This window comes from Cornus florida, unplaced genomic scaffold, assembly GCF_030987335.1.
Source record: "Cornus florida cultivar Cherokee Brave unplaced genomic scaffold, ASM3098733v1 CherokeeBrave_3.0.0_Hap2_Chr05, whole genome shotgun sequence".
Taxonomy (NCBI): Eukaryota; Viridiplantae; Streptophyta; class Magnoliopsida; order Cornales; family Cornaceae; genus Cornus; species Cornus florida.
Genome location: NW_026775575.1, coordinates 5,611,061 through 5,623,560, shown reverse-complemented (window position 1 = coordinate 5,623,560; position 12,500 = coordinate 5,611,061). Strand labels below are relative to the sequence as shown.

At 37.1% G+C, this 12,500-nt stretch overlaps 1 protein-coding gene across 2 annotated transcripts in view; it reads right to left on the bottom strand.

Annotated features, from left to right (window-relative positions):
- Positions 1 to 12,500, bottom strand: part of LOC132306083 (uncharacterized) — a 58,320-nt gene that overhangs the window by 32,409 nt on the left and 13,411 nt on the right. The window contains exon 3 of one of the 2 annotated variants that reach the window (XM_059803296.1): positions 10,489 to 10,671. The exons of the other annotated variant lie outside the window; for it this stretch is intronic. Coding sequence (XP_059659279.1) covers positions 10,489 to 10,671 — 183 coding nt within the window. The remainder of the gene's footprint in view (positions 1 to 10,488; positions 10,672 to 12,500) is intronic. 2 annotated transcript variants of the gene reach the window in all.

The following is a 12,500-nucleotide window of genomic DNA, read 5'->3' as shown; positions in this document are numbered from 1 at the left end:
TATGTAAGATTATGATTTCTTTGCGTCTTGTGAGTTAGAATGGGTTATACAAGCATGTGTGTGTGTGTGTGTGTATGTGTGTATTAAGAATTTTCATACTTGGATTAGTAATGTTTGTTAATGGTAATTCAATAATATTGTTATTGATTTCATGCCTAATATGTTTATCGGATTTGTTATTACCATATTAGTTGATAGCCAAGGTGCTTACTTGATGTTGTAAATTTCCTAATTGTGTATATAAGTGTTATACTTAATTTTGAGGTTATGTGGATGATATTGTGAGCTTGCTTTTGGAAGTATGACTATGTGGATATCTATGTTGTATTAGATTTGATAAAATGCCCTCTTGATTATATGCGGTTAACTATGATCAATTATTGCCTATATTATTGTCATTGCATTAATGAGCATGCCATGACAGCACTGGACTTTAGGACATGATTCGTGTGGAAAGCATGAGCTTATGTGCGCTTGTGAAGAGTAATTTGGATATATATATATATATTGGCATATGCTTACCTTGTGGAATTAGATGATAATTTTGGGATATTCTCAGGGATTATTGTACTGTTTGATCCATGACAGCGAGGGCTTGGCACTCGCTAGGTGAGCTCGGGCTCCCCAACTTTATTATAGTGGCCACTTGGTTAGTTACCTGCGGGTTAGTAGCCCAAAAACAAATATTTTATTGGGTGGTTACCTGCGGTTCGATTCCAAAAATAACCAACTTTTACCAGCTCACGCAATGTGCATGACCTGGGGTGCATGTGTATCGAGATATCCCTATCCTTTGTTGATTTTGAATCTATTTTAAGTTGGCATCCATGTGTAGTTGCAACTTGGTTTATCGTTATTGTTTCCAATTCCCAATTTTGTAGCAAGTTGGCATCCATGTGTAGTTGTAACTTGATTACTTGATGTATTTCATTTGCTATGTACATAACTACTAGAAATGAAATGGATCTTGTATACTTATATTGAGATACGTATAATGAAATTGATATTCCTAAGTGCAATTGGTAGCTTAGGATGATGCCTTTAGAAATTTCCCAGAAATAGACGTTAGGGAGCATGTCCATTTGCATTGTTGACACGGGCTACTCTTGTGAGGTCAAAGGAATGTAGTATATGTATGTACCTAGCATATATCCTACTAAGCATTGTACGATCACCCCTCGTTGATTTCTCTTTCAGGTTGAGGCAAGGCTAATGATGAGGACGCATCTCTTATTTGTTTTAGAAATGTAAATTGATGTATATAGATATTTATTGCCATTTCATATTGTAGTTCATTCGGATATAGTAATTGAGGTGTTATGTATCTTTGGAAAATGTAATTATGAGTATGTGGTATGAATTGGGATAATTGTATTTGATACTTGGAAAAATCATGTAATGAGACTACAAGGCCACTTTTATTTCAAATGAGTATTGCTTCCATCTTATTTTGCTCACTGAAGGATGTATGTTTTCCACCCATTTGTACACTTCATGTATGTTTGCACACACTTACATATTGATATTCACGTAACCATGCCATGTACCATCATTAGGAAGGGTTTTGAACATGTTTTGGGTTCAACTCGATCGATTGAGTCCTCCACACTTAGATTTTTTTCGAGAAATCCCAAGAATGCATGCCTCTGTCCATCGTTTGAGCTTGTGTACAAGCTCCTTTTTTTTGGGGGGTGGGGGGTCCTTTCCTTGAGCCATTCCTTGATTGGTTTAGACTCCTTTGAGACCGTATCGATGACTGGGGTGGTGACCTATTTGGGAAATGACCATTTTGACCTTAGCTTCCGCTTTTTGGACTCAGGTTTCAGGACGGGTTTTGACCTCATTGAATAATGCACCGGATCATGGAGTTTGGGGCGTTACAGCTACAACCCTTCTCTAACATATTATTCTAAGGAGGGTAGTCAAATAGACGAACCTATTTTTCAATACACTATTTTACCACATCCGGTTCTTGATATTCCTCCCGCTCCTAGAGTTTATACTCAGAGACATCGCAAGAAGACCTCTCCTACTCCTACCACTGCCCAAGATGAACCTTTTGTGCCTCTTTCCCCAGTGGTTGAACAGGTAGAGCCTTCCTTGCCTCCTCCACCATCTTCCTTGGCACCTATAGATCCGGTTGTTCATCCTTTTGAGTGTGATCTTGATCTTCCCATTGCATTTCACAAAGGTAGAAAGGTTTGTACTCATTATTCTATATCTCATTTTGTTTCTTATGATCATTTGTCACCTTCTTTTCGAGATTTCTCTTTGTCTTTGTCATTTGTTACTATTCCTAAGTCATACAGGAAGGCTCTTTCCCACCCTGGCTTGTGGAAAGCTATGGAAGAGGAAATGTATGCCTTACAATTGAATCATACTTGGGATCTACTTCCAAAGCCCACAGGTGCTCATGTTGTTGGTTGTCACTAGTTTCCACCAAATCCTTTTCTCCTTTGTTGACATTGACATTTAACTAATTAAATTAAATCACCTCTCTAATGAAATTAGAATTTAATTTTTATTGAAAAAATAAAAATTAATAATGGTAATTTTTTATTTTAAAATAATACATAATATAAAAAAGGCTAAAAACATAAAAAAAAAAACCCCTATTGTTTACAAAAACTACATATAACCCCTTCAATTATTAAAAAACCCCATAAACTAACATAAACCATCACATTGGCCCCTTTCCGTTACAGAACCGTTAAGTGACTGCGAAATGACAAAAATGTCCTTGATATTATATTAATATTATATTAAAATGAAATTGTGATTTAAAATGACAATTATGCCCCCGTATAAAACGATGTAGTATCGGGCAACCTTCTTCATCATATTCGGAAGCCTTCCACATGGTCTACAAAAGGAAATATTTATAACTAACTATAGAAATATTTTTTTTAGTAATATACTACATTATATATATATATATATATATATATATATATATATTTACAAAATTACACTACTGCCCCTACTGAAATTAATAAAAAATTATAGTGTCACCCCTCACACAATTTTCTATTCCGTTCCTGACTATGGTCTTTCTAATTAATTTTCAGTTGGGACAGGGGTTAAAAATGTATCATGATTATAATTACTTGTCCTTCACACGTGTGTGGGGGTACTGAATGCGTATATACTTGTGTATTTTCATCAATTTTTAAAAATGTATCATGATTATAATTACTTAATGATGATAGGTGAATACTCTGAGAGAAAGAGAAGAAGAAATTCTCTTATTGCATATTTAGAAATTGTACAGAAACAATACATAAATAGGAAAATTTGGAGGCTACAGACCAGCTACTCAATTTCCTAAATTGATGGAATAAAACAAGCAACAAATAAATAGGAATTAAACTAGGAAAGTCAACACACAGAAAGAATCAAATCAACATTAAATAGGAAAAACAATCAGCTAGCATTTACACCCTAAGATTAGGGTGCCAGCTATACACGGATAAATCCATGTCTCTACTACGTATTGAGAAAAAAAGAAAGAATTCTCAACACTCCCCCTCAAGTTGGAGCATAGATGATGATCATGCCCAGCTTGGCTCCTAATTTTTCGAAATTCAATCTCGGTAGGCCCTTTGTCAAGATATCAGCAGTTTGGCTACTTGTAGGAACAAATGTCATACAGATTGTTCCTTCTTCAATTTTCTCTTTGATAAAATGACGATCTAATTCCACATGCTTTGGTCGATCGTGATGAACAGGGTTATGAGCTATACTGATCACAGCCTTATTATCACAGTACACCTTCATAGGCAGATTTGCTTCAATTTTTAATTCTTGTAATAATAACTTTAACCACAATAATTCACAAATACCCTGAGCTATAGCTCTAAATTCAGCCTCTGCACTGTTTCTAGCAACAACTGCTTGCTTTTTACTTCGCCAAGTTACTAGGTTTCCCCAAACAAACGTGCAGTAACCAGTAGTGGACCTTCTATCTGTAATTGAATCTGCCCGATCAGCATCTATGTATGCCTCAATTTTCTTCTCTTCATGTTTTCCAAAAAACAGGCCTTTACCAGGAGTTCTTTTGAGGTACTTGAGGATTCTGTACACGGCTTCTAAGTGATCCTTTCCAAGAGAATGCATGAATTGACTGACTGCACTAACTACGAAGGCTATGTCTGGACATGTGTGAGACAAATAGATCAGCTTTCCAACCAATCGTTGATACATGCCTTTATCCGCAGGAGTTCCACCTTCTGTCAGTCCTAGCTTTTGATTAGGATCCATCGGAGTGTCAGCAGGTTTACAGCCAAGCATACCTGTCTCCTTTAGTAAATCCAGAGTGTATTTTTGCTGTGAGACTGAAATTCCTTTGCTGGTTCTTGCAACTTCCATGCCCAAAAAATATTTTAAGAAACCAAGATCTTTAATCTCGAATTCACTAGCCAGAGTCTTCTTCAATAGTTCCATTCCTTCAAGATCATTACCTATGAGGATTATATCATCAACATAAACAATTAATATTGTGACTTTCCCTTCACGGGATTGTTTATAGAATAAAGTATAATCTGCTTGAGTTTGACTGTATCCATGGCTGCGAATTGCTTTAATGAATTTTTCAAACCAAGCACGTGATGACTGTTTCAACCCATAAAGGGATTTCCTCAGTCTACATACTTTCCCAGATTCGCTCCTGTTTTCAAATCCTGGTGGTCTGTCCATGTATACCTCCTCGTCAAGATCTCCGTTAAGAAAGGCATTCTTCACATCTAGTTGTTGTAGAGGCCAATCCAAATTTGCTGCGAAAGATAAAAGGACTCAGATGATGTTCAGTTTTGCCACCGGTGCAAAAGTCTCCTGGTAGTCCACTCCATATGTCTAAGTAAATCCCTTCGCTACAAGTCTAGCTTTATATCTCTCAATAGAGCCATCAGATGTGTACTTCACAGTGAAGACCCATTTACATCCCACTGTTTTCTTTCCTGTAGGCAAATTTACCAATTCCCACGTGCCATTTTTTTCAAGAGCCCTCATTTCTTCTTTAACAGCTTCTCTCCACTCTAGAATAGATAGAGCCTCCTGTATAGAATTTGGAATTTCGACACCAGAAAGATTAGTGGTAAAAGCTCTATAGGATGGTGATAATTTTTTATACGAAACAAATCTAAAGATAGGATGAAGGGTGCATGATCGAATTCCTTTTCTAAGGGCAATTGGCAAATCTAGATCAGATTCATTATTAAGCATAGGAGTAGACTCGAAGGGGAGATTACCTGAATCAGAATTTCGAGTCACTGTTTGAGGTTCGGATTCTTGGCGATGTTGAGGTGGTGGTTGCTCTATTACTCGTTGATTGTTTCGTCGAGTGTAAACCCGTAGCTCTTGTTCATTCGGCTGCTGAAGTTCTCCCTCTATCTGAGAATTTTCACATGTTAATGGCATAGTAGGATTAGGAGGAGAAGGTGGAGGTTGATATGGTTGAGATTGGGTTGAGTTAGGTAGAGAAATATCCCAAAACTGATTTTCCGAAATATGTTGCTCCCCCTGAAGATCAGTTTTTGAAAAAAATGACTGGTTCTCAAAAAAGGTGACATCCATGGAGGTGAGAAATTTCCTTTTTTTCTAGAAAATAACATCGGTACCCCTTTTGAGTAGGAGAGTATCCCACAAACACACATTTTATGGCTCTTGGATCAAGCTTGCCACGGTTATGGCTATGTATATGGACGAAAGCAGTACAACCAAACACTTTGAGAGGTAATTTGCTAATGAAACGTATATGAGGATAGGCTTCAATCAAGGAGTTGAGGGGAGTCTGATAATTTAGGACTCTAGTGGGCATACGGTTTATGAGATAAGAGGCAGTGAGAATTGCTTCTCCCCAAAAAGTTTTTTTTTATATTTGAGGTGAACATGATAGACCGAGCCACTTTTAGGAGATGGCGGTTTTTTCTTTCAGAGAGGCCATTTTGTTGGGGGGTATCCACACATGAGCTTTGATGAATAATGCTATGTTTGTTAAGAAACTCACTGAGAACAGAGTTAAAATATTCACGACCATTATCAGTTCTTAATATTTGAATTTTTGTTTGAAACTGATTTTGGATCATAGAGTGAAATTCTTTGAAAATATGCGCAGTTTCAGATTTTTCTTTTAAGAGAAAGACCCAACAAATTCTGGTGTGATCATCAATGAAGGTTGCAAACCATTTTTTACCAGTAAAAGTTGTTACTTTAGAAGGCCCCCAAATATCACTATGAATGATGGAAAAAGGTTTTGATGATTTGTATGGTTGAGATGGAAAAAAAGTACGATGATGTTTAGCAAGTTGACATATTTCACATTGAAATAAGGCTGGATGTTTATTCTTGAATAATGAAGGAAATAGGTTTTTTTAATAGGAAAAACAAAGGTGGCCAAGTCTACGATGCCACAACATTATTTCTTTTTCTCCAGATAAAGAAAGAACTTCACTCTCACAGCTTGTTTTTTGAGCTTGTCCACTCTCGACTATGTCCTCATCAAAGTAATAGAGCCCTTCATATTCCCTAGCACTGCCAATCGTCCTCCCCGAAGACGGTTCCTGAAATTCACACAAGGAATTAGAGAATTTAGTAATACAGTCTAGATCCTTAGTCAGTTTGCTAATAGACAAAAGATTACATGAAAGATTAGGAACATGAAGAACAGATTTGAGGGTTAGACTCTTTGAAATTGGAATTGAGCCTTTTCCTGCAACGGAAGATAATGAACCATCTGCAATTTTTATTTTTGGATTTCAAGGACATGGATTATATGAAGAGAAAAAATTTGCACAACCTGTCATGCGATCGGTGGCTCCTGAATCAATGATCCAGGGTTCCTTTTTGCTGACACTTAAAGCAATTTTAAAACTACCTTTTTGGGCTAAGAAAGACGAAGGATTGCTGGAATTGTGCTAGACTGGTTAAGGAGTTTGATCAGCTGCTCCATTTGGTCCTCGTTAAGAGATAAGGCACCGGAGCTATGGCTGTCTGGAACAGGGATCGGTGGCTGACCGTCGGCTGCAGTTTGATATCCTCATGGTTCTCTTTCTGATCTTGGCTTCCAGTTTGGTGGTTTTCCATGTATTTTCCAGCATGTTTCTCGGGTACGACCTGATTTGCGGCAATGGTCACACCATGGTCTACCTTTCCGAGGACAGTTGTCATAGTTTGAGGGACTGGAGTTTTGGGTAACCAATGCTGATCCTTCTGTTGGAGCAGATTGATTTTGGTTACCCATCATCACCTTTTTTCTGCTTTCCTCACGTCGAACTTCTGAGAATACTTCACGGATGCTTGGTCGAGGTTTAATACCTAGGACTCTTCCCCTTACTTCATCAAGGTCTTTATTAAGACCCAACAGAAACTTATAGATTCGTTCTTTCTCGACAATCTTTCTATATTTTTCTGCATCTCCGGGAGTATCCCATACAGAGGTCTCGAACATATCTAGTTGCTGCCAATGATGAGTGAGTATATTGAAATATTGGGTAACAGACATCTCACCTTGTCGTAGATCATGAAGGATACCCTTAATTGCAATTAGTTCTGATGTATTTTCATTATCGGAATAAGTCTCTCTTGCTGCATCCCACATCTCCTTTGTTGTTGCATAGAACATGAAGTTTTCTCCCACCTCTGTAGTCATGGAATTAACCAACTATGACATAACCATCATGTTCTCAGCTTTCCAAGTTTTGAATTTTGGATCTTCTTTCGCTGGAGCAGGAATCTCTCCGGTGAGATAGTCGTCCTTTCCTTTGCCACAAACGTACATCATGACGGATTGAGACCATTGAGGGAAATTGTTTTCGTTCAGTTTGTGTTCGGTAATTGGTAAGACTGAGCCTTCGGATCCTCCGACATGGCTGAGGATGGTTTTTTCTTGAGTAGATGTCATATCCGAGGTATTACTATGACTATCGGTTGCCAAGCCATGTTTTACCATCCTCTTTTTTTTTTTTTTTCTCTTCTTGGCGATTTCTGGGCTAATCTTTCCTGCCGACTGTACTCTGTTTTGCCGAGTGTACTCTGTTTTGAACAAAGCAAGAGGGAACAGGTGTGAAACTGGCCAAAGATAAGGAAGAAAAAAAAAAATGAAGCTTAGGAAGGGTTGGAGAGATGATGCCAAGCAAGAGCTTTATTTCTGCTCTGATACCATAATGATGATAAGTGAATACTCTGAGAGAAAGAGAAGAAGAAATTCTCTTATTGCATATTTAGAAATTGTACAGAAACAATACATAAATAGGAAAATTTGGAGGCTACAGACCAGCTACTCAATTTCCTAAATTGATGGAATAAAACAAGCAACAAATAAATAGGAATTAAACTAGGAAAGTCAACACACGGAAAGAATCAAATCAATATTAAATAGGAAAAACAATCAGCTAGCATTTACACCCTAAGATTAGGGTGCCAACTATACACGGATAAATCTATGTCTCTACTATGTATTGAGAAAAAAAGAAAGAATTCTCAACATATAGAAATATTTTTTTTTAGTAATATACAACATTATATATATATATATATATATATATTTACAAAAATACACTACCGCCCCTACTGAAATTATTAAAAAATTATAGTATCACCCCTCACACAATTTTCTATTCCGTTCCTAACTATGGTCTTTCTAATTAATTTTCAGTTGGGACAGGGGTTAAAAATGTATCATGATTATAATTACTTGTCCTTCACACGTGTGGGGGGCCACTGAATGCGTATATACTTGTGTATATTATTTCATCAATTCTTAAATATAAAAACGATGTATAAAATTTACAACCTGTGATTAAAAAGGGAATTAAAAATTCCTACGTCGTGGAACGTTTGTCTAAACAATGAACGCTGAATTAGGCCTTCTTCCTGCCCATCTCCATCGGCTCCATTAGGGCTTCCTTCCCAGCGCGTGAAGCGGTGCCAACGAGGTGTGGTGGTCCCGGAGAAGACGAGCGACAGCCATGCGGCAGTGGCAATGAGCAATGCCACCACCGCCATGACGACATTGCCAGTACAGCTCTGCCTCCACCAGCGGCTTCGCAATCAGCTGATATAGTTGTCATTGTCATGTTGATGTTGGTGGGGCGAAGTCGTCAACTTTACTGACTTCATCACCGCCAACGTTCCTCTCGGCCGGCGGCCGGCCCGGAGAGGGGTGACGGCAAGTGGACGACAGTGGTAAATAGGAAAATCCGATACAGTAGAGCCAGAGTAGAAAGTTGGGAAAGGAGAATAAAAATAAGGTTCAAATTTTAGGGTTTTGGATATGTTTTTGGGGGTTAAAGTAGAGAGAGAAGATCAAAACTAAGCGATATATGCATAATGTATAATTCTTCAACTCTTGATTGGTGGGTTGTGTTTTGTTTGATGTAAAACATGAGTTCTAATATTCTGATTAATGGGTTGTTGATAGATGCAAGCATTACAGAAGAAGATGCAAGATTAGAGCTCCCTGTTGTAATAAGGTCTTTGTGTTTGGGTGTGTTTGTGTGTGAGAGAAAAAGATAGATAGAGAGAGAAAGAGAGGAGACTATAGAGAAGGACGAAATAGAATAAGGGTATTTTAGTCATTATAATGTGATATATGGTGCACGTGATGGTCACGTGATAAGATCCGTTAATTTTAGAAGGTCAACTAACGAGGAGGGGGTGATATGATATATGTTTAAAAACATGAAGGGGTAATATGATAGTTTATGTAGTTGAGGGGGTTAGTAGTTTTTGTAAACAACAGGGGGATTTTATGTTTTTAGCCCATATAAAAATTAAAGGACAACCCATATGCAAAATATATAAAAATTAAATTAAATTAAAAAATCTCCCTCCTACTAATTAGTTTATAGTTTTTAGATTAATAAAAATTTATCTTGATTTATATTTATTTTTTTTTCCTTTGACTATTTATTACATGTTAAATTATTCCTAAGTAAATACATCAATATAAATGCTTATCAAAGTCTAGCATTAATAATTTAACTATTATTATTTTTATTTTATACTTAATCTATTCATTAAAGATTTTTTACTCACGTGCATTGCATGTTCTTTTTTACTAGTTTTGTCAAATATTTCAGACAGTTAAACAATCTGATCCATTAAATATGACCACTATGATATAGAACATTTTAATTTAGTAGTCAAAAATGATATGAATAAATGATATTTAAAAAAAGCCCAACTTTCTTATCCTGGAGCTCACTAAAAAGTGCGAGCTTGAGGGCTTTATGTGACTTGATTGAAGGGGCTTGGCCCATACTAGATTGAGGAGCTCTAGCTGAGCCTTGTCGAGCCTAGGCGCACCTTCAACACCTACGTGTCCATCCCATTATTTTTGTTTATCATGCCTGAGTAATCTACTTGAGCAAGGTGCCATTCAGCTACAAGTTTAAAGTTGCACTTAATGAAAAATCATTAATTTCTCTGAGAATCATACTTGGCATAAAAAATAATAATAATAAAAAGAAAGAAAATGAGAACATAAAATACCTCTATGAATTCCTTCCTATTGATTGCAAGGTACTGCGCTTTCCCACAACCTGACAAGTAACTCAAGATTGCAGATGCCTCCTCCGATCCTCCGCAGATGTATTGGAACTTCCTCATTGTAATGATGCACGAAGAAGTCCAATGGTTTTCAGATAAACCTTCAACAATCTCAATGGCCTTATCCTAGGTATCAAGAAATAACATTTAAAGAATCTTGAGTTATATTTTAGACAACATTCCAGCTTAAAATGGTTAAAACAAGAAAATTAAAATTAAAACCCCGCACTAATTACTATGCCCGTGAAATAGAATATTACTGATTTTTTTTTTTTTTTTTTTTTTTTGATAAGTAAAATGTATAAAAAGTGCTCAAAAGGGGAGAGTATCCCAAGGGATTTACACAAGGCCAAAAAGGCCTCTAAACTTTCAAGGAGTCCAAAAATTCTACAATCTCTAAATATCTATAATTTCTCCCTATAACCCAACAAAAAATAGTAATAATAATAGAGAATTTAAGCCTGGAGATAGGAGTCTCCTTTCCTTCAAAGGATCTCTTGTTTCTTTCGAGCCAAAGACACCACCAGACACACAATGGCATAACCCTCCAAACATCCTAGACTTGGGCCCCCACTATGCAACCTCTCCAAGCCTCAATCAACCCTCTAGAGGACCTTGGCATAACCCACTGAATATCAAACAAACCAAGCATCAAATCCCGACACTCCCTAGCCATGGTGCAATGCAAGAGAAGGTGATCCACCATCTCCTCATCTCTATGACACATGTAGCAACAATTGACCACAACCTGATTCCTTTTTCTCAAATTATCCCGAGTCAAAATCTTCCCCAAAACAGATGTCCAAGCAAAGAAAGCCACCTTTAAGGAGGCTTTGGAGGGCCAAATAGCCTTCCACGAGAATGGAACCCCGAGTCCCTCCATGAAACATCTATAGAAGGACCGAACATTAAAGTGGCCATGAGAAGCTAGGACCCACAACCTCAGAATCTCCACTCATGATCTCTTGGCGATAAAGTAACTACAAAAGACCAACGGCATCTGTAGACACTAAAATTTCATGGACTTTTGTTTTGACAAATTGACCCATCAAATTTGGGTCTCATGTTCAATTAAATTATTTAATTGGCCCAAACTTAGTCAAATTAAATGATTTAATTAGCCCAGCTCAAGTGATTAAATAAAAAAGATAATTATTCTTAATAAAATATATTTGGAATAATTATTTTTATGGATAATTATCACAATATAACTGCCCAGCCAGTTATAATTATGTCCTTACCAAGAAAAGACACATGTCATCATCCTATTAATCCTAGAAGCCTATAAATAGAGGCATGGAGGAAGGAGGAAGGGGACAGAAATTGAGAATTCTACAAATTCAGAAATTCAGAGAGTGCAGAAATTCAGACATCCAATCCAAAGTTGTGCTATTCTTCCTCAAATTCAACAACAAATCTTCTGAAGGCGAAGAACAACAATCACATCCAAAGTCGTGCCGTTCTTTCACAAATTCAACAAATTCTCTGAAGAGAGAGAACAACAAACGCATCCAAAATCGTGTTCTTGGGAGATTGTTCAATTACCAAGAAAGAAAACAGTGGGCTGCAAGTGGGTGTTCACTATAAAATATAAGGCTGATGGATAAATTGAAAGATACAAGACTAAACTCGTAGCTAAGGGGTACACTCAAACTTTTGGAATTGATTACCAAGAGACCTTTGCCCCTGTAGCAAAGATGAATTCCATCAGAGTTCTGTTGTCTGTTGCTGTCAATCGAGATTGGCCCTTACACCAATTTGATGCCAAAAATGTTTTTTTGCATGGTAAGTTGGAAGAGGAAGTGTATATGGATCTCCCACCAGATTTTGAAGAAAGATCGAAAAATAGGAGAGTTTGTAAGTTAAGAAAATCCCTGTATGGTCTTAAGCAATCTCCTAGGGCATGGTTCGAGAGGTTTACAAGATTCTTGAAAGGTGGCGGTTATTTACAAAGT